The sequence below is a fragment of the Sphaeramia orbicularis genome, chromosome 17 (assembly GCF_902148855.1).
Source record: "Sphaeramia orbicularis chromosome 17, fSphaOr1.1, whole genome shotgun sequence".
Taxonomy (NCBI): domain Eukaryota; kingdom Metazoa; phylum Chordata; class Actinopteri; order Kurtiformes; family Apogonidae; genus Sphaeramia; species Sphaeramia orbicularis.
The window spans coordinates 31,655,304-31,678,039 of NC_043973.1; the positions used below are offsets into that span (position 1 = coordinate 31,655,304).

The 22,736-nt window shown below is 34.9% G+C and overlaps 1 protein-coding gene across 3 annotated transcripts; it reads left to right on the forward strand.

Moving 5' to 3' along the window:
* The first annotated feature begins 8,803 nt into the window (after nt 1-8,803).
* On the forward strand, nt 8,804-21,996 carry ackr4a (atypical chemokine receptor 4a). 3 transcript variants are annotated; one of them, XM_030159554.1, is made up of 3 exons: nt 8,804-8,861; nt 20,110-21,250; nt 21,498-21,996. In XM_030159554.1, exon 2 carries the CDS (start codon nt 20,128-20,130, stop codon nt 21,217-21,219), a length of 1,092 nt encoding a protein of 363 aa, XP_030015414.1. In that variant the 5' UTR covers nt 8,804-8,861; nt 20,110-20,127; the 3' UTR covers nt 21,220-21,250; nt 21,498-21,996. The 3 variants fall into 3 exon arrangements, with proteins under 3 accessions (XP_030015414.1, XP_030015413.1, XP_030015415.1); XM_030159553.1 differs by lacking the exon at nt 21,498-21,996 and having other exon boundaries at nt 20,110-21,382; XM_030159555.1 differs by lacking the exon at nt 21,498-21,996 and having other exon boundaries at nt 8,830-8,861; nt 20,113-21,382.
* Nucleotides 21,997-22,736: the final 740 nt, after the last annotated feature.

Below are 22,736 nucleotides of genomic sequence, written 5' to 3' on the forward strand. Positions count from 1 at the left end.
TTTTAAAAGTCCTGCGGGTCTGGAGACGGTGTGGGCGGACCTTGGAGTCGACGTATTGTAGGTAGCGCCCACTGACAAAAACCAGCCAATCAGAAGAAAGCCCGCCAAATCGCCCGCCAAATTTGACGTGTGTATCGAAAATGTGTAAGGAAGTGCAGTTCCACCACTGGCCAATGGCGACGCTATCCTATACACTGGGATACACTCAAAGTCAGGTCAAGTGGTACATAAGGACTTTCAAAGAAAAGCGAAAAAGTGTTATTTAGACACTGAATAACACAGTAACACTCTTCGTTTTATGAGGACTCTGGCATGGTCCGGCTAAACCACACAGGTCCTCGGAGCCCAGGTGCGTAGTCAGGTGAAATGTCCCTCTAAACCACAAATACCAATGCGCACACACACACACACACACACACACACACACACACAGAGACACAACTACATATGATTGAATAAATAAATGTTGAAGTAAATTTCATCTGGCTTTGAGTGATTTTATTGACGGATGGATGGACAGATAGATAGATAGATAGATAGATAGATAGATAGATAGATAGATAGATAGATAGATAGATAGATAGATAGATAGATAGATAGATAGATTGATAGATAGATAGATAGATAGATAGATAGATAGATAGATAGATAGATAGATAGATAGATAGATAGATAGATAGATAGATAGATAGATTTAGATTTAGATTTTTCAAGCACAGCGGAGTGAATGACAGGTTGAGAAAGTACACACTGGTTATGTGGGTCTATATCTAAGTATTAAAGGAACAGTACCACATAAAATACATTCATTCCCTTCCTGATCAAGAATTAGACAAAATGTGTTATATTTGTTCATTATATAGTGTAAATGACTGACACACATTATTTATGATGCATTCAGGTACAGCTATCCAGAGTCTGTCTATGAATGTGCTGAATTAATATTGGAGTTAATAATTATGTTCAGTCTGTTTTATTTAATTCTTTTAAACTTTACAGTCATATACTGTGTAGACAGACAGACAGACAGACAGATAGATAGATAGATAGATAGATAGATAGATAGATAGATAGATAGATAGATAGATAGATAGATAGATAGATAGATAGATAGATAGATAGATAGATAGATAGATAGATAGATAACACACATACATGACCACAAGATGGAGTCAGTCAGCTGTTATTTCTTACACTGTTCTTGCTGTTAAATGCAAAAACAAAACTAAGTCATTCTGGGTAAATGGGAAAAACCACACAGGAAGGAAACATATCAGAAAATTAGAGAGGCAGTCGATGCCAAATTGCACTTGTTTATTGAGGTCATCTGTATGTGTGTGTGTGTGTGTGTGTGTGTGTGTGCGTGTGTGTGTGTGTGTGCGTGTGTGTGTGTGTGTGTGTGTGTGTGTGTGTGTGTGTGGGGGGGGTTTATCTGTCATCTGTAAACAAAGTTGAACTGCTTAAACTGGTGTTTGTTTGTGTCTAAGTCCTTCCATCACACAGTCCTGGGTATATAATCTATGTTTCACAGTGGTGTCAGACTCTCGGGCTCATCATCAGCCATGGACAGATGCGTGCTGCTGGTCCTCATGTGTCTGCAGGTCGTTCTGCTCATCACAGCCTCCACTTTACCAACAGATCACCAATTCAATGTCCCGGTAAGAACATCCAGATGCTTCCAGATGTTAATGCTGTCTATTTTGAAGGTCTTTCAGTCAAGATGTCTTAATTCTGAACAAGTTTACTAGCAGGCATGCTTGTTTTACTAATGCGTGTCACTGGGTAAAACAATGTGAAAAGAAAATATTAATGATTTATCTGCATTTCTTGTAGGCAGAAGAAGAAGGTGAGGACCCCAGTAATAAACCGGTAGAGACACGAAAGGGATTTGATTGTATCCGGAGAACAGCGCAATGTGGAGATGTCCACCAAGTAGGAAATTCCTCACTTCATTTCTGTCAATTCCCACAAAATCTACAACTGACAAATAAGTTTCATATTAACTTAAGATGTCCTGTGAAGATTCCTTTCTTTTAGATTCTGTGAATATATCCTTTAATGAGCATAACATTATTTTCGTCCATATAAAGTCAATTTTCTATGTATTTCAAATCCAGTGTGGTTTACATCCATTCTACTTTCTATCAGTTTTTTGATTCCTCTTCACTTTCCATATTTTTGTGACTGTAGCCTTTGTGAAAAATAAAACAGAGCCCACTACCAGAGGTCTCACAGAACTAAACAGGACCATCATTAACCCTCTGGTTTCCCATCCACCAAGGCCCTTACTGAGCACCAAGTGTGCGTTTTTCGCACACTTGTGGAATAATGTAAAAAAAAAAAAAAAATCATACAGTTTGTTTTTAATTCTTTTACACTTTTTTTCTATTTCATCAACTTGAGCCATAAATAAAAATACCAAATACTCAATAATTGTCATATTTGTTAACCCTTTAAATGCTGTGTTTGTAATGTAAACAAACCATTTTTTAATGCAAAAAACACACAAAAATGTTTTTTTTTCAATATACTACATAAAAAGTGGATCACATATTATTTGATTTTTGCAGCCTGGCATCTCAGTGATTAACTCCAACATTGATTAATTTGCATTATTGTTTTTGGCACTAGGTCAAATGTTCAAAAATACTAGCATCTGTCACCAAGTGTGCGTAAAATGCACACCTATAGATCAAACTATCAAATATTATATATTGATTTATTTTTCTGCCCTAATTTGATTTTATTTTTGTAAATCAAGGTCAGCCCTAATCATACATATCAAATAATCATTCATTTTAGATTTTTTTTTAACCCTTTAAATGATCTCTTTTTATCATGATGTCACTACATTTTTGATGCAAAAAAACACAAAATATGTTTGTTTGTTTTTTTTTCAGAATACTACATAAAAATTAAATTATATATCATCTGATTTATGCAGCCTGGCATATGTCAATGATTAACTCCAACATTAACAACGTTAATAAATTCATTTAGACCCTCACCTCTCAAATGTAGCCCAGATATCAGTAAAAGCAGGATTTATGCCTTAATGGCTTTCGGATCAAAAACAGTGGTTATAATGTTAGAAATAGTGCGTTTTAGGCACACTTGGCAGACAGATGCTAGTCTTGTAATTTTCTTTTGTTTACAATGTGCAAATTTTAGTTGTTGGCCAGAATTTTAAAGATCATGCAAAATGAACAACTTTTGAATTCTAACCTTATTTAAATTGTGAAAAATAATACGAAGTTTTTAAATACGAAGTGCAAAGTGTGCCTAAAAAGCACACCTGGATACCGGAGGGTTAAATGTTGGAGGTTTTAACACAGTGTTGTTTTTTCTTCATATATTTAAATCAATTATTTAAACAACTCAGTCTCACTGTCACTCTTTGTCTTATTGTGTATCACAGACGCCACCTCAGAATTTAAAGACAAAGCCACAGAATTTGAAGACAAAGCCACAGAATTTGAAGACAAAGCCACAAAGGCCGAAACCCAGGTAAAGTTTATCTGTTATTTACATTTATCACAATGTAGACTAGACACACTAATAAATGTTTGACGCTATACAAATGAAATCAACTTAAGACTGATAATTTTTTTTTTTCCTTTTTTTTCTGTATCAGATTAAGACCAGGAAGCCGGTCTACTATCCTTGTCCTTGGATGATGTGGACATATCAGCTGTGAACACACACTGAAGAATCAAGAGGCCTGAAAGTACCTCTGATCATTTTTCCATCCATATTGATGGATTTAATGACATCCACAGAAACATATATAGAAAAATTAAAATAATACATTAACTGTTTTAATTGCAAACACAAAGTCTGTTCAGTTCTATGTATACTAGCTTAACCACCAAGTAAATATGACACATTGTATCTAATATATACCATATATTTCACGTATAATTGACTGTACTTTTTTGCACTTTTGCACCCATCATCTGAATACTATGGTATCGTCTTTCACTGTGTGCACATGCAGGTTTCACAGCATTAAATAAAAGGTGAACAGATCAAAAACATGAAATACTATATGGTAGCCTATTGTCTTTAATATTTTGGAAAGTTAATTTGCAAGAGAAAATAAAACAAAATGAATGGGGGGGGGGGGGGGGGGGGGTATTTTTTCTGATCAGTTTGGAGCATTGGTTTTTCTTCGAAGTAAAAGGGAAGTACTGTCCTTCTTACGGTCACAAGAAGTGGAATTCTATGGTTTCACATATCAGGGCAAAGGCCCTCACCAGGTTCTAAAAAGGTTTAAATCTGATGCACAACACATTCCATTTTGTTATTAATACAAATGAGGCCAAAATGGAGAAGTAATCCAGTCCAGTAACTTGTAGAACCACCTTCAGCGCCACTAACCTGCAGTAAGGATCCTTCTGTGATTTTATCAGTCTTTTACAGTATTATGGAGGAGTTTTGGTCCACTTGTCTTTAAACATTGCCTCAGTTCTATGAGGTTTGTCATCATTCGTGTGTGCACTGCCCTCTGAAGGTCCAACCACAGTATTTCAGTCGGGTTGAGATCTGGACTTTGACCGCACTTGAACTGAAACATTTTCACACTTTTCTTTTTCAGCTGTTCTGTTGTGTGTTTGCTGGTGTGTTTCAGATCATTGTCTTATTGCATGACTCAGTTTCAGATAAGTTTTACCTGTCATCAACAACCCTCCACCTTTGAATTCAACACATGGTATGAGGTGTCTCTGCAGATATGCTTTTTTTTTTTTTTTTTTTTCGTCAAGATGTGGTGCTGTGTATTATGATGCAACATCTCCACTTTGTCTCCATCTGTCTGCAAACCGAAGTCATGATCTTTAATACTATAGTTTTTATAAGTCATGTTCTTTATAGAGCAGGGGTGTCAAACTCATTTTAGTTCATGGGCCACATTCAGCCTAATATGATATAAAGTGGGCCGGACCAGTAAAATAATAGAAATAATAGGATCAGAACTGTTGAGTGAAAAAAGTAAATTCCATCACATCTATGAATTGAACTTGAACATAACATGAACAACCTGAAAATTCTTAAGTAAAATAAGTGCAATGTTAACAATATTACGCCTTAGTTTATCATTTATACATGTGAATCACAACTTAGAGATCACAGTGGATCTACAAATATAAAAAGCATTAAATAACAAGACAAATATTAAAATTCCACATACTTCTCTTAAGACATTTCAGATACTCACATTTTTTGTTAAAGGCTAAGCTGTAAATGTTAACATTTTTGTGTAATTTAATTTTTTTTTACACTAAAACAAAGAGACAAATTTACAGTTCTCATTATTTATAGGTTATTATGATAGTATTTTACTGGTCTGATCCACTTTAGAGTGAAATGACCTAAAATGATTTTAACATCCTTGATTGTTAATATCTTCAGTGTAATTTTTGCATTTTACAAATTCATCCCAGGGGCCGGATTGAACCCTTTGGTGGGCCGAATTTGGCCCCCAGGCCGCATATTTGACACCTGTGTTATAGAGAGATAAGGCTTTGTATTGGCCAGTGGTTCAAACAAGTCTAATGTCATGATGAAATTAACATTTAACATGCTAACTGAGGCCTGTAGAGTCTGGGATCCAGGTGTTGGGTCTGACCTTAGATGGAATTTGCTGGGACATCCACTGCTCTGAAGACTGGAAACTGTCTTAACATTCCTCTTGTGTTTGGGTCAGCACCGACCCATTTTAGGTTTTAAATGCTTAAATGAACCACAGAAAACGTGTGTATTGCATCAAGGCTTTTGATTTTGTCAGGAACCACTATTTCAACAAAATAATACAAAAATTTCTTCACTAAATTATAAAATGCTCTGGTTGAAATTATGATCTTTGTGTTGTTAGGTGTGGTTTTGACCCAGTTATAAAAATAAGATTATAAAGCAATAGTTTGAGCCAAAACTGAAATCATAAGTGCACTGTCTGCCAACATACTGACAACCAGCTCCTCTCCCAGTCATTTGAGCTTTTGGGGATTCTCATTTTGCCTTGTTATCCAGTTTACCTGCACAAAAACAAAACAAGCAAAGACAGGCATGTCCAGACATGTGAGGTCAGTTCAGTATAGTGGGTGACTGCAGAGTGCACATCCAGGGGTATACTGACAAAACAAAGGCCCAGAGGCTCACACCAAAAATATTAAAACCAATATTTTCGTGGATAAGGAAGCCTAACAAGGTAACCAAGAGATGAGAAACAAACTGGATAATAGATAATTGTATTTACAGTTGATTTAAGACATGGGTCAAAACCAGCCCGTTAATATAAGAGATGGTAACAGAAACAGTCTGTGATGACAAAGGTTAAATGTTTCCCCTGATGCATAAAATCTCTCACAGTATGAATGATGGACTTCAAACTGAAAGCCCCAGACTAGCAAAGAGGCCAAACCTCTGCTTTTCTAGAGGACGTCACACTTACTGATGGTCAGTAAATCAATACCTGGCTGTTACTTCCCCTCTTCATTCCGAAATAATCAGAGTATTTAGGTTTTAACACACTACTTCTCAGTTTTTTTTAAAGAATAAATGATGACATAATGGAACCTGTTGTTGAATTTTGTTGCATTTGAGATTAGATTTAAATAGTTTTCAAACTTTTTTTTTTTTTTATCTTGTCCTGATCTGTAAAACAACAATAATAATAATAATGATAGAAGAAGAAGAAGAAGAAGAAGAAGAAGGAGTCATCACCACTGCTGTCATCATCATCATCATCATCATCATCATCATCATCATCATCATCATCATCATCATCATCAAATAAAAAGGTGAACAGATCAAAAACATGACATTGCTTCAGTTCTATGAGGTTTGTCATCATTCATGTGTGCACTGCTCTCTGAAGGTTCCACCACAATATTTCAGTCAGGTTGAGGTCTGGACTTCGACCGCACTTGAACTGAAACATTTTCAAACAAGCAAAGACAGGCATGTCCAGACATATGAGGCCAGTTCAGTATAGTGGGTGACTGCAGAGTGCACATCCAGGGGTATACTGACAAAACAAAGGCCCAGAGGCTCACACCAAAAATATTAAAACCAATATTTTCATGGATAAGGAAGCCTAACAAGGTAGCCAAGAGATGAGAAACAAACTGGATGACAGATAATAGTTTTTAGTATATTTTACAGCTGACATGGGTCAAAACCGACCCATTAATATAAGAGATGGTAACAGAAACAGTCTGTGATGACAAAGGTTAAATGTTTCCCTCTGATGCATAAAATCTCTCACAGTATGAATGATGGACTTCAAACTGAATGCCCCAGACTAGCAAAGAGGCCAAACCTCTGCTTTTCTAGAGGATGTCACACTTACTGATGGTCAGTAAATCAATACATGGCTGTTACTTCCCCTCTTCATTCCGAAATAATCAGAGTATTTAGGTTTTAACACACTACTTCTCAGGGTTTTTTTTAAGAATAAATGATGACATAATGGAACCTGTTGTTGAATTTTTTTGCATTTGAGATTAGATTGAAATACTTTTCTAACTTTTTTTTTTATCATGTCCTGATCTGTAAAACAACAACAACAACAACAACAATAATAATAATAATAATAGAAGAAGAAGGAGTCACCACCACTACTATCATCATCATCATCATCATCATCATCATCATCATCATCATCATCAGTCTGTCACCCTTTGATGAAGGATTCAGCAGCTACAGAAATCAATGAATGAAACTGAATTGAAATGTCCTGCTCATAGGCACTTTGGCAGCATTAATGAGGAGGTTCTCTTGTGCTTCCTGTGTATATTTGGTGTTATGGCTCTTAGTGTGTGGCGTACCTCTGGTGTTGTTAATGCCTCTGTTTTACTTCAGAGTAAACAAGTTCTTCCATAAAACAAATAAACCCCTTAACCCTTTCATGCATGAATTGTGAGAACCTTAGTCAAGATTTTTTTCTACAGTGTTTTTATTCCTCTGTAGGCATGAAAAAAACAATGCGATCGAGTTTTTTTTTTTTTTTTTTTTCTGTGGAGTTACAAAAATATCCATGCATTTAATTTTTGAAGTAAAGAAACGTGTTTAAAACCCAATATCAGAGAGGGATATGAAAACAATGAAATAAAAACATGTTTAATGCTGCTAATCGATAGATAGATAGATAGATAGATAGATAGATAGATAGATAGATAGATAGATAGATAGATAGATAGATAGATAGATAGATAGATAGATAGATAGATAGATAGATAGATAGATAGATAGATAGATAGATAGATAGATAGATAGATAGATAGATAGATAGATAGATAGATAGATAGATAGATAGATTTACTTTATTAATCCCCAAGGGGAAATTCAAAATACAAAAAAATCTGATGTCTTCTCACATTTTAACATATTCTAATGCTGGTAATTCCTCACTTCATCGACATAATGTGCACAAAAAAAAACCTTCTTGTCTAACAAATAACAACTGATTTACACTCAAATATGTTAGTGCAGATCAGGTTTATCAAGAACAGCACAGTTACAGTAATGGTAGAATGTCAGTGTATGGGATGGTGCATAAGTGTCCACAGTGTTGGCTGATATGGAACTAAAACAACAAAACCCATGAATATACAAGAGAACAGCTGGAGAAGAACTGCCCACTGAAGTGACCACTATGCATGAAAGGGTTAAATCCAATCATCTGCTGTTGTAAAGGGGCTTTTCCCCACTCATTGCGCTCTCTCTCTCTCTCTCTCTCTCTCTCTCTCTCTCTCTCTCTCTGTGACTCATCCTTTCCTCTCTTACTCTGTTTTGTGTGGTGCTTCAGTTTCAGCTGGATTTCACTCTGCTCTGATTTCCTGCTCTCTGGACACTGGCTGACGGTAAGACTAGTTCCTGTCTTGTCTGTATTTTAAAGCTGAGTCAAGTCCTGTGACTGTCGAAGAACCAGGCTTTACTTAACTCTTTCATGCATGAATTATTACAGAACCAAAGGATTCTTACTCCCAAACACATGTGTCCAACTGGATTATTTGGAGTGAGATACATATATTAGGAGAGACGTTGGAACAACTTAAACACAACTTTAATGATAACTGTATCATTGAGTCCAAAAGCCTCAATCCATAAAACATACGATTTATGTACAAAAAAATCTAAAATGTAACTGTAGTGGGTATTACACATAAATGGTAATACCAGTTACCTGATTATGTAGAAAAAATATTCATTAATCAAACAATCTATGTAGTAATGTTGATTTTGTAGAGTAATTATTGCAAGTATTATAGTTTCAAGAATATTTGCATTTTGTACATGAAGTGGTTATGTAAAAATACTTATTATACACTGAAAATACTCCAAAACAAGCAACAGAAACCTCCACTTTGCTTCAGTAAAAGTGTGAAATATCAGTAAAATGTAGTGAATTATAAAAAATAAATGTAATAAATTGCATCCAGTGAGTGGTTACTCATCTATTTGGGGTTTTGGATTCATTTCACTGTTGTATTAATGTGTGTGTTGTGTTTAATTTCTGTACATGTTTAAGGTTGAGCTCATGGTATACTTTATGTACCACTGGTAGTTTAAGCTACAGTAAAGCAACTTAAACACAACTTTAATGATAATTTTATATTTTAGCATAGTGTCCAAAAACCTCAATTCATAAAACATACGATTTATGTACAAAAAAAATCTAAAATGTAACTGTAGTGGGTGTTACACATAAATGGTAATACCAATTACCTGATTATGTAGAAAAAATATTCATTAATCAAACAATCTATGTAGCAATGTTGATTTTGTATTCTGGAGCAATTACTTTAGAGAAATCATTGCAAATATTATAGTTTCAAGAATATTTGCATTTTGTACATGAAGTGGTTATGTAAAAATACTAATTATACACTGAAAATACTCCAATACATGCAAAAAAACTTCACTTTGCTTCAGTAAAAGTGTGAATTATCGGCAAAATGTAGTGAAGTATAAAAGTAAACGCAGTAAAATGCATCCAGTGAGTGGTTATTCTTCTATTTGGGGATTTGGATTCATTTCACTGTTGTATTAATGTGTGTGTTGTACTTAATTTCTGTACATGTTTAAGGTTGAGCTCATGGTATACTTTATGTACCGTTGGTAGTTTAAGCTACAGTAAAGCAACTTAAACACAACTTTAATGATAATTTTATATTTTAGCATAGTGTCCAAAAGCCTCAATTCATAAAACGTACAATTTATGTACAAAAAAAAATCTAAAATGTAACTGTAGTGGGTGTTACACATAAATGGTAATACCAATTACCTGATTATGTAGAAAAAATATTCATTAATCAAACAATCTATGTAGCAATGTTGATTTTGTATTCTGGAGCAACTACTTTAGAGAAATTATTGCAAATATTATAGTTTCAAGAATATTTGCATTTTGTACATGAAGTGGTTATGTGAAAATACTAATTATACACAGAAAATACTCCAATACATGCAAAAAAACTTCACTTTGCCTCAGCAAAAGTGTGAATTATCGGCAAAATGTTGCGAAGTATAAAAGTAAATGCAGTAAAAGGCATCCAGTGAGTGGTTATTCTTCTATTTGGGGGTTAGGATTCATTTCACTGTTAAATTAATGTGTGTGTTGTACTTAATTTCTGTACATGTTTAAGGTTGAGCTCATGGTGTACTTTATGTACCACTGGTAGTTTAACCCTTTCATGCACAGTGGACAGTTATTCTACAGCTGCTCTCTTGTATATTCATGGATTTTGTTGTTTTAGTTCCATATCAGCCCACATAGTGGGCGCTCATACATCATCCCATACACTGACATTGATACCATTACTGTAACTTTGCTATTCTTGATAAAATTGATCTGCAGGAACGTGTTTGAGCGTAAAGTAATTGCTTATTATTTTTATTAGACTGTAATTAACACCAAAAAGGTTTGTTTTTCATATTATGGCCATGAAGTGAGTAATGACTTGTATTAGAGTATGTTAAAATGTGACAAAACATCAGATTAGCAGCATTAAAAATGTTTTTATTTCATAGTTCTCACACTGCATATTAGTAAATACATGTTTCTTTGCTTCAAAAATTTAACGCATGGTGTCCAGTTTAGTAGACTCTTCTGCAACTACATGAAAAATAGATTCATAAAAAAAAATTTCAAGCACATTGTTTTTTTTTAATTCAATCCAACTTTATTTGTAAAGCACAGTGGATTAAAGTACTGAACAGAAAAATAAATAAAAAGCAAAATAACAGAGTAAAAAACAAGAATAGATTAAAAGACATAGAACAACTGTAAAAATTAAAAAAAAAAAAAATAGATATAATAAAATAAAATAGATAGATAAAAATACAGAAGAATAAAACCTAAATAAAAGAACAAAACACAAGAATAGATTAAAAACATGAAAAAAATCTGTACAATAAATGTCAAATTTATGACGAACAAAAACACTCAGTAAAAAAATCATATCATATTCAGTGACGCTCTCCTGCAACAGTTTTCAGCTTTATCACTGTGGATTTTTCCAGAGACATTATTCCAGGTAAACATTCCACTGTGAATTTGCATCTGTTTCAGTGTCATAAAAGCTGCTGTGAGTATGTGTTTGTGTTCCTTTTCTTCAGTGGTTTTGTTTTACTGTGTGTTATAGGGTCAAAATAGGGTGGAAAAACAGAAAAAGACAAAAAGAGGAATTTAAGTTTTAAAGATTTGTACTAAATAAGGCACTCAGAATGAACATCAGTAAGAGATTTAGGATGTTGAACATGAACTGTGAACTGGAACACACTGAACAATGACAAGTATTTGAGTTTTGGCCAAGAAGTTTTTGTTTTGTTTTTGTTTTGTTTTTTTCTAAATCAGTCCAGCTGCTTTTCATCACATGGTTGAATTCCAAAAAGCAGTTGCACGGTCAAAACTCTGTAAAAACACAGTAAAAAACATAAATGAAATCACAGCAACTCTGTAAACAACAGTAAAAACAAAAAACAACAAGGAAAACTGTGCCCAAACCTACTAAGACTGTCTCACTCACTGCTGTGCCCCCCCATGTGAACTGAGCATGCTCAGATGTCTGTGGAAAGGACAAGGTCTATTCTATCAGCACATTTTGAAATTTTTCTTATTTTATGAATATTTAAAATAAATCATACATTCAGAACGCTCACCACAGACACATTAGGCCAGAATAAAGACTGTTTTAGTAGAAGGTGGAGAATTTTAAGTCATTAAATTAAATTAAAGTCATTAAATTAAATCTTGATTTTTTTTTTCCAATAATTGTTTTCTGTCTACATGAATTGAAGACAAAATATGATTCAAAAACATAAAACTATTTGCCACATATGATTGACTTTCATAATTAATATATTACAAGAATTAAGCAAGTTGCATGTTTGAAGTTCTGTTGAGTAATAAAAGTCTCTGGAGGAATAATGTATAATGACAATAAGATTTAGACATTTTTCACAATTTTCTAAGGGCAAAGTCATGATTTAACCCATAAAGACCCAAACAGCCACTGGTGACCACAAGCATCTACTGATCTAAAATGTTTAATATCTTCTGACCCACAAAACTTATCAATACGTGTAAATAATTCAGGTAATATACAGTTTGTCATCTTTTCATGGTCATCAGATATGACCCATGGAGTTGGATCAATGACAGTGGATGGAGACACTGGGTTTATGTTCAAGTATTGATATGTTTGCTACAAAAAAAGTCAGTTTTCTCTGTTTCTATAATAACCCTCATCTTTAATTTGAGCTTTTATGAATGTCTACATCATCAGTGAATTAAATATAGGAAAGTATCTTCAGAGTATTTTCGCTGTAAAAATAGCAAAAACAAAGGGTAATATTGCAATAAATGGTGATAAATCATTTAAGGAAGGTTAAATTGAGAGAAAACTGTATTTGGGAACCGCCACAAAAGTAGCACTGGGTGTTCATGGGTTAACTTTGTTGTAAAACTACTGAAGAATTGTGGCTTTTTACTGGAATCCAAAGAAAACCTCTTCAAAGTACTGGTAGTGCCTTAACATTGGGTTTACATCTGGAAGTCCTCTCTGACAGGCTGTGATTTGATTTAATTTGTGCAGGAATTTATGTAAGAATCATTTAAAACACTGTTTTAAAACACTGAAGGGCATGAGAACGTAAGTAAAAAGAAATGCATCAATTTGCATTTTATTGCTGACACTGTGACGCTTTGATTTCACAGTTCAGGGTGATGCACTTTTATGCACTGCCAGATTTTTCTGCAAAGCAGTGGCCACATTGAGTAAAATGTGTTTTTTTTTTTAAGTTTTTTTTTTTTTTGTCAATAAGTGAATGTGGATCAGTGACAGTGGATGAAAACACTTGTTTTTACATTCAGTTAGCAATATCTTTGCTGAAAAAGTAACTTTTTCTTCATTTGTCTCTGTTTGATATAATTAACTTTGAATTAACTCTGAGTTTTCATGAACATCTATATCAGGGCTGTCAAACTCATTTTGGTTCAGTTCCATATTTAGCCCGATTTGATCTCAAGCGGGCCAGACCAGTAAAATAATGACTTAATAACCTATAAATAATGACAAATCCAAGTTTTTCTTTTCGTTTTAGTACAAAAACAAAACAAAACAAAACAAAAAAACTCAATTAAATTATGAAAATATTTACATTTTACAAAAAAGATGTGAATAATCTGAAAAAACAGAAATTTCATTTGAAAAATTTGTGCAATTTTAACAATATTATGCCTTGACTTATTATTTATACATGTACATTACACACAGTGTTCCATAAACATTTGGTAACAGGCAGAATATTGTTAAAATTTTGGAGTTTGGAACTAAAATGTGAACAATTTCTACAATAATAAGACATGTAATATTGTAGAAATTGCTCAAATTTTAGTTCCAAACTCCAAAATTTTAACAATATTCTGCCTCGACTTATTATTTATACATGTACATTACACACAGTGTTACATAAACACTTAGTAAGAGGCAGAATATTGTTCAAATTGCACATTTTGGGTTGTTCATCTTTGTTTTTATTTATGTATTTATTTGCATTTTATTGTGAAAGAATAGTTTTGTAAATGTAAATATTTTCACAGTGTAATGTTATTTTTTTCACTTCAATTTTTTCCACATAATTTTTCACAAAGAAAATTTGTAGTTGTCATTATTTAAGGGTTATTGTGTTGTTATTTTGACTGTAGATCACATTGGTCTGTATGTGGAACCTGAACCAAAAGGATTTGGACAACCTGGACTGTTCAGGTTCATTTTGGCACTTTGATCCTGCAGGGCCGGAATGGAACCTTTGGCGGGCCAGATTTGGCCCCCGGGCCGCATGTTTGACACTTGTGATCTACATGATTTGTGAATTAAATACAGGAAAATAAATGATTTACACCAAAAAAATGCAAAATACAGAGGATAATATTATTTTAAAAAATCGCTGATAAATCAGTTATGAAAGGTAGGACTAGAGACACATTCATTTGGGAACTGCCACAAAAGTAGCACTGGGGCTTTATGGGTGAAGGTGGAAGAGGAAATATGAGCAGAGATGACACCATTTGGACTGTGGTAGTTTAAAGGGGAGGAGGTACCGGCAGAACAGAGGATATAATGATGACACATGAACCCAACCTGACCAAAAAGTGCCACACTCATATTATTAGTATTTCATTGGATGTTCTTTAGCTTTAATTATGCTTTTGCCGTGGTGTTATTTCAATACATTTGTGTAAATTCATCACATTTACACATTTTTTTTGCGAAGATCTTGCATTAATGATGGAGACTCGGACCACTGCATAAAGTCCACTCCATCCCATCCTCTGTGGTGACAAATCCATGTGTGTAAATGATGTTTAATGCTCCTGAACCACTCTGTCCCAGTTTGATCCTGGTGAATACTGGTGTTGTCATCTTGGAAACTATCTGTGTCATCACCAAGGTTATTATCATTAACGAAAACTAACGAAATGACAAAAACTAGAATTGTAAAAAACATTTTTGTTAATTGAAATAAATAAAAACTATAATTAAAAGAAAAAAACAATAACTAACTGAAACTGTATTGTGTGATTAAAAAACTAAAACATAAAAATTATGGATAAAATTCCCCTCGTTTTCGTCTTTGTCAATGTCGGATTGATATGAAATCAATTTATTACCCTCAAACAATTTTAGCTGCTGGCACCACACTTGTGTTCACTTGTGGTTTCCAGTCATCTTCTCATTCCCACTCTACCTGGAAACATGCAGACTAAAGTTGGGAGAAAGCAGCAGAGTCCTGTCTGGGATTTATTTAAATATGATGGCGAAGAAGATAAAAGATATGAAAAAACTAAAACTAAACTAAAACTAAGCATTTAGAAAATAACAAAAACTAATAAAAACTAGCAAACCTGCTCTAAAAATGAATTAAAACGAACTGAATTAGAGGGAAAAAAAGTCAAAACTAAATAAAACTAAATTATAATGAAAAATCCAAAACTCTTATAACCTTGGTCATCACTAATAAAAAGTCCATTAATGTTCAGACGTGGTCATGCAGTATATTCAGATTCAGCTGAACTGGTTTTATGGACCTGGACCTGACCCAGTGAACCAACCCTGGATCATAACACTGCCCCCACAGGCACTAGACATGATGGGTAACCACTTCATCCACCTCTCTGCTCACACTGATGCACTAGTCATACTGGAACAGGATCAGTCTGGACTCATCAGACCACATGACCTTTGTCCATTGAAACACAGTCCAGTCCCTTTTAAATCACAGCCTATCTTCTAATTAGTGTCACTGATGAGTGGTTTTCTAGAAGTTAACTAGCACTTCAGTTTCACATCACACTGTGAGTGCAGAAATGCTTTTACTATCTCTATTAAACACCCATGAGTTGTACTGTTCATTTTTTATGGCACGATTTTGTTTTAATGATCTTTGACTATAATCATCACATATTTTCACCTCTGTCAGCAGGTATTGTGATTACTTTGCTTTGTGTGTTTGTTTGCTTCTTTGTTAGCAAGATAACTCAAAAAGTTACGGATGAAATTTTCAGGAAATGTTGATACTGGCACAAGGAGGAAATGATGAAATTTTGGTGGTGATCGGGGGGGGGGGGGGCAGATCTGTCTTGGCGGAGGTCTGCGCTCTCCGACTGCTTTTCTTGTTCCTTTTTGAATATGATATTTTACTGTATGCTTTTTATTTTCAATATGTGATGGACATTTTCCAGCCTGATTTTAGTTTTAGCTTTTCCTGAGTTGTTTTTTTCCTTGATCCAGACCCTTCTGAAACAGAATAACATCTGTTTGGCTGTGGCTCAGTTGGTAGCGTGACCGAAGTGTCGGCGGTTCAAATCCTGGCTCTGACTGCTCTTGGGCTGAACCCTAAATTGCTCCCAGTAGGGCCTGGCAGCGCCTTGCATCCACCCATCTGCACATTAGTGTATGGCTGAATGTGAGGCTTTGGGCACCATGAAGGTGTGGAAAAAGCGCTACATAAGTGCAGTCCATTTACCATTACTTTTCCACGACCACAGGATATGTTTTCTGACATGGTTGTTTTACAAATGAGAAGCTACTCACTGCATCAGTTTAGGGTTCAAGAAGATGTTGCAGTTGAAACATACATTGAAACATCAACCCATAAAAACCCAGTGCTACTTTTGTGTCAGTTATCAAATGAATTTTTCTCTTTATCCTTTCTGAAGTGATTTATCATCATTTATTGTTATATTATTCTCTGTATTTTGCATTTTTCCAGTGAAAATCAGGTATTTTCCTATATTTCATTTACTGACCATGTAGATCAGGGGTGTCAAACTCATTTTAGTTCAGGGGCCACATCCAGCCTAATATGATATAAAGTGGGCCGGACCAGGAAAATAATATAAATAGTAGGATATTACTTTTGAGTGAAAAAAGTAAAATTCCGTAATGAAAATGGTTACATCTATGAATTGACATGACATGGCATAACATGAACAAATATGAACAACCTGAAAATTCTTTATGTTTATGTTTACGCATTTGGCAGACGCTTTTTTCCAAAGCGACTTACAGGGGAAAACCAATTAAATCACTCAATCAATCAAATTTTATTTATATAGCGCCAGATCACAAAAAAGTTATCTCTTGACATTTTATATATAGAGTTGGTCAAAACCAGACTCTAAGTCAATTTACAGAAACCCAACAGAATCTTTAGTAAAATAAGTGCAATGTTAACAATATTACACCTTAATTTATCATTTATACATGTGATTCACAACTTAGAGACCACTGTGGATCTACAAATACACAAAACATCAAATAACTGGTAGGATATTATTAAAATTTCACATACTTCTCTTAAGAAGATTTCAGGTTATTCACTTTTTTTTTTTTTTTTTTTTTTTTTTATAAAAGGCTAGTCTAAATGTCAACATTTTTGTGCAATTTTACTATTTTTTATACTAAAACAATGAGAAAAATGTACAGTTTTCATTATTTATTAGGTTATTCTGATAGTATTTTCCTGGTCTGATCCACTTTAGATTGAATTGACCAAAAATGATTGTTAATATCTTCAGTGTCATTTTTGCTTTTCACAAATTAATCTCAGGGGCCGGATTGAACCCTTTGGTGGGCCGGATTTAGCCCCCGGGCCGCATGTTTGACACCTGTGATGTAGATGTTGACAGAAGCTCAGATCAAAGTTGAGGGTTATTATATCACAAATAGAGAAAACTGAAGAAAAAGTGACTTTTTTTAGCAAACATATCAATACTTAAACATGAAACCAAGTGTCTCCATCCACTGTCATTGATCCAACTCCATGGGTTTTACTGGTGAATCAATGCTGTAGAAGATGACGGTGTTTCCATGTTCACTACGGAGCCTCTGAACGTCCAAATGGATCATATCTGATGACCATGAAAAGATGACAAACTGTATTTTACCTTAATTATTTACACGTACTGGTAAGTTTTGTGGGTCAGAAGATATTAAACAGTTTAGATCAGTAGATGCTTTTGATCGTTGGAGGTTGTTTGGGTCTTTAGGTTAATCATACAAATTAAATAAATATATTAAGAATAAGGTAAATTCTGATAGAAGACTCTTACCTATTTACTTAGTTAATTCCAGGTGGGGACTTTTTGGGCCAGGATGTGTATATAACTGCCGCATCTATAAGTGTTTTTAATAGTTAGCAGCATTTCTTGAGAGAGATTTTTATTTCACTTAAAAAATGACTGACATGTAGACAAATTGTGATTGCAAAACTCTTTTATCTTTAGGAAACACAAGGAAATATGAACAGGGAGATATCTGTGGGAATGTGATGATTATGAAATGACAGATTCGTCCTCCTTCCACTGTGCTTATCACACTGCACTGAGCAAAAAGCATTTATCCTAGTGACAGCACAAGATGGGGAACAGTTGAGGTCAGGACATGATGACCAGATGTTGACACTGATGTTATCACGACACGATAATCACAACCGTATTTACTTCCAGGCAGCAGGGTGAGACGTTAAGTATTTGCAGACTGAAAATTTCTTCTTTGTACAGGTTTTGATTTGCTAAAGGATTTTTGTGTTTGTTTTTGTGCCAGATTCAGTTATAATACAGCTGTTCTGTGTATTATTGCACTAAATCATTATGACTTTTATTTAGATATAGTTGATATAGTGACCGGTGATCTCAGATTTATGCTTCTTTTTGATTCAAGATTTCACCAGTATGTGAATGGAGTTGCACAAGCAGGACTGTGAATGTTTGAAATCAGAGGTGTCAGACATATGACCCATGGGCCAAAAGCAGCACACCAAAGGGTTCAATCTGACCCCTGGGAAGAAGTTGTGAAAATGTGTTAATATTTCTCAAGTTTTCATTCATTTTTGTGCATGTTTTGTTTTGTTTTTGCTTCATTTGATTGTTATTTTTCTGGTTTATTTCTGTTCATTTTGTTCATGTTTATCAGATTTTTGTACAAATTTTGTTCTCTTTTTTTAAAATTTTGTTTATATTTGTTTTTTTTTTCCTCTTAATTTTGATCTTGTTACTCACATTTTTTTTTAAATTATGAAATGTTTTGTGTATTTGTAGATCCACTGTGATCTGTAAGTTGTAACGTACATGTGTAAATAATAAACTGAGGCAGAATATTGTTAAATTGCACTTATTTTTCTTTCAGGTTGTTTCTGTTATTCACAATTTTTAGAGGATGTTTTAAAGATGCAAACATTTTCATCATGTAATTTTACCTCTTTCAACCTAAAACATGGAGAAACGTTTGGAGTTGACATAATTTATTGGTTATTATTCTATTTTTTTAAATTCTTATTTATTTTACTAGTCTGTCCCAGTTGAGATCACCTTAGGCCACAGGTGTCAAACATGCGGCCCGGGGGCTAAAACCGGCCCACCAAAGGGTCCAATCTGGTCCCTAGGATAAATTTGTGAAATGCAAAAATTACACTGAAGATATTAATAATCAAGTGTGTTAAAATCATTTTAGGTCAATTCAATCTAAAATGGATCAGACTAGTAAAATATTTTCATAATAATCTATAAATAATGAAAACTGCCAATTTTCCTCTTTGTTTTTTGTATAAAAAAAGTAAAATTAGAAAAAAGTTCCATTTAGAAACTATCCTTTTACAAAAAATATGAATAACCTGAACAAATATGAACAATCTGAAATGTCTTAAGAGACGTATGTGGAATTTTATGCAATATTCTGCCTGTTACTAAATCTTTAAGTTGTGATGCACATGTATAAATGATCAACTTAGGTGTAATATTGTAAACATTGCACTTTTTTTCTGAAGAATTTTCAGGTTGTTCATTTTTGTTCATGTTATGTTCAAGTACGGTTTGTAGGTGTAAATATTTTTATCATGGAATTTTACTTTTTTCACTCAAAATCATAGAGAAAACTTTGGAGTTGACATTATTTTTTATCAGTTCTTCTCCTATTATTTATATTATTTTACTGGTCCGGCCCACTTTAGATCATATTAGGCTGTATGTGACCCCTGAACTAAAATGAGTTTGAAACTCCTGTTTTAAATCAACAGAGAACTAATACCAAATTATCTCCCTCACAGCAGGTTTATCTGATCAGAATGGAGGAAGACCACTATTACTACCATGAAAACCATACATTCAACTTCAGCTATGACGACTACCCTGCCCTGTGTGAGAAGGCAGACATCCGTTCATTTGCTGCCGTCTTCCTGCCCGTCGTGTACACCTTATGTCTGGTAGTGGGACTGGCTGGGAACGCCTTAGTGGTGGCCGTGTACACCTATCACAAACGCCTCAAGACCATGGCAGATGTTTTCCTGACCCACCTGGCCGTGGCTGACCTGCTTCTACTCTTCACGCTTCCTTTCTGGGCCGTTGACTCCGCCAGGGGCTGGGAACTGGGAGGGGTCATGTGCAAGGTGGTGTCGACGTGCTACACCGTCAACTTCACCTGCTGTATGCTGCTGCTGGCCTGCATCAGCCTAGACCGGTACTTGGCGCTGGCCAGAGCACAAAGTAGAGACGGAGGAGGACGTCTGCAGAGGGTCTTCACCAGGAGGCACTGCTGGAAAGTGTGTGTGGTAGTCTGGGGGGTCGCTTTCCTCCTGGGTCTGCCTGATTTATTGTTCTCCAAAGTGACTTGGGGGTCTAATAGGAGTGTGTGTCTGGCCTTTTACCCTTCGTCAATGGCTCGAGCTGGTAAGGCCACTTTGGAGATGGCCGAAGTGCTGTTGGGATTCCTGATCCCACTCCTGATCATGGTGGTCTGTTACTGGAGAGTGGGCCTTGCACTCAAAGACCTCCCCATTGAGAGCAGATGCAAAAGATGGAAAGCTGTTCGTGTCCTCCTAATAGTAGTCGGGGTATTTGTGGTCACTCAGCTGCCCTATAACGCATTAAAAGTCTACAGGGTGATGGACTCAGTGTACGCCTTAGTGACCCACTGTGGGACCAGTAAAGTCCTAGACCAGGCCGCTCAGGTGACGGAAAGCTTGGCCCTAACTCACTGCTGCATTAACCCGATCCTCTACGCCTTTGTGGGCAGCTCCTTCAGGCAGCACATGATGAAAGTGGCCAAGAAGTTCGGGGAGAAGAGGAGGAGGAATAAAACACGTGTAGAGGAAGAAGGGATAGAGATGTCATTTAACTCCCACAGTGCATCACAAGAGACAAACACATTCTCAATATGACACCAAACCAGTAACAGGAAGTAAAGGAAACATACCGTCAGCTTCCTGATAAAACCTGCTATGTGACTTTTGGCAAATTTTACAGGAGAAACAAAAAACTTTATATAACAGGAAACTGAAATATAACAAAAAATATCTGTTCCTTTAATGTTGGTACTTATGATGGAATGTCAACAACTTTCACAGGAGACTGAAATTTGAAGCTATAATACGGGAGATAGCAGGTTTTTATTTCCAACCAAAAATGTCACTTAGCAGGTTTTATCAGGAAGCTGACAATACTTAAATACTGTCTGGGTCGCCTTTCATTAAGTTTCTATTGTCACATTTCTGCAGAAGGTCAGAGTGGACTTCCTGTTCTTTCTTCTGGTTCATAGCAGGTGGTAGTGTGGACAAAATGTATTACCCCCTTCAGTAAAAACTTAAAAACAGACAAAACCAGGAGCAAAAAACGCCGCCCCGTGCATGTATAGTAGCTTACTTTGGCATCGATCCAGCTGATGTCATCATGTGTATGCGTGTGATGATGTCAGCATAACAATTGCCTCTATATATGTGGCAAGTTTGAAGTAAATTGAAACATACTTTAAGATATGCAGCTGATAAAAACTAGCTCTGAGCACACTGTCAATCTGTTTGTCAAATTTAAAACTACTGTCTATGACACAGGTGTCAAACATGCGGCCCGGGGGCCAAATCTGGCCCACCAAAGGGTTCAATCCGGCCCCTGGGATGAATTTGTAAAACGCAGAAATTACACTGAAGAAATGAATAATCAAGGATGTTAAAATCATTTTAGGTCATTTCAATCTAAAGTGGATCAGACCACTAAAATGCTATCATAATAACCTATAAATAATGAAAACTGAATTTGTCTCTTATTTTTAGTGTAAAAAAAGTTAAATTACACAAAAATGTTTACATTTACAGACTAGCCTTTTACAAAAAATATGAATATCATAAATGTCTGAAGAGAAGTATGTGGAATTTTAAAAATATTCTGCCTTTTATTTAATGTTTTGTGTATTTGTTGATCCACTGTGATCTCTAAGTTGTGATTCGCATGTATAAATGACAAACTAAAGCGTAATATCGTTAACATTGTACTTATTTTACTAAAGAATTTTCAGCTTGTTCATATTTGTTCATGGTATGTTCAAGTACAATTCGTGGATGTAAACATTTTCATTACAGAATTTACTTTTTACACTCAAAAGTTCTTATCCTATTATTTATATTATTTTACTGGTCCGGCCCACTTTATATCATATTAGGCTGAATGTGTCCCTTGAACTAAAATGAGTTTGACACCCCTGGTCTATGACAACCCCAAGGTTTTCTACAGCTGACTTGAGTTTTGAAGATAAAGGACCAAAGAAAGTGCAGCATCACCAAATAAAATATAATCAATGTTGTCCTCATTTAAATGGAGGAATTTTTCTCCTAACCACAGCTTAACATCAGAAATGCAGTCAGTCAGGGATTTAAGAGTGAATAATATTCAGCCAAAAAAAAGA

Bases quoted from the DNA above. Each gene is read 5' to 3' on its own strand.
- ackr4a (XM_030159554.1), top strand. From the start codon at position 20,128: ATGGAGGAAGACCACTATTACTACCATGAAAACCATACATTCAACTTC.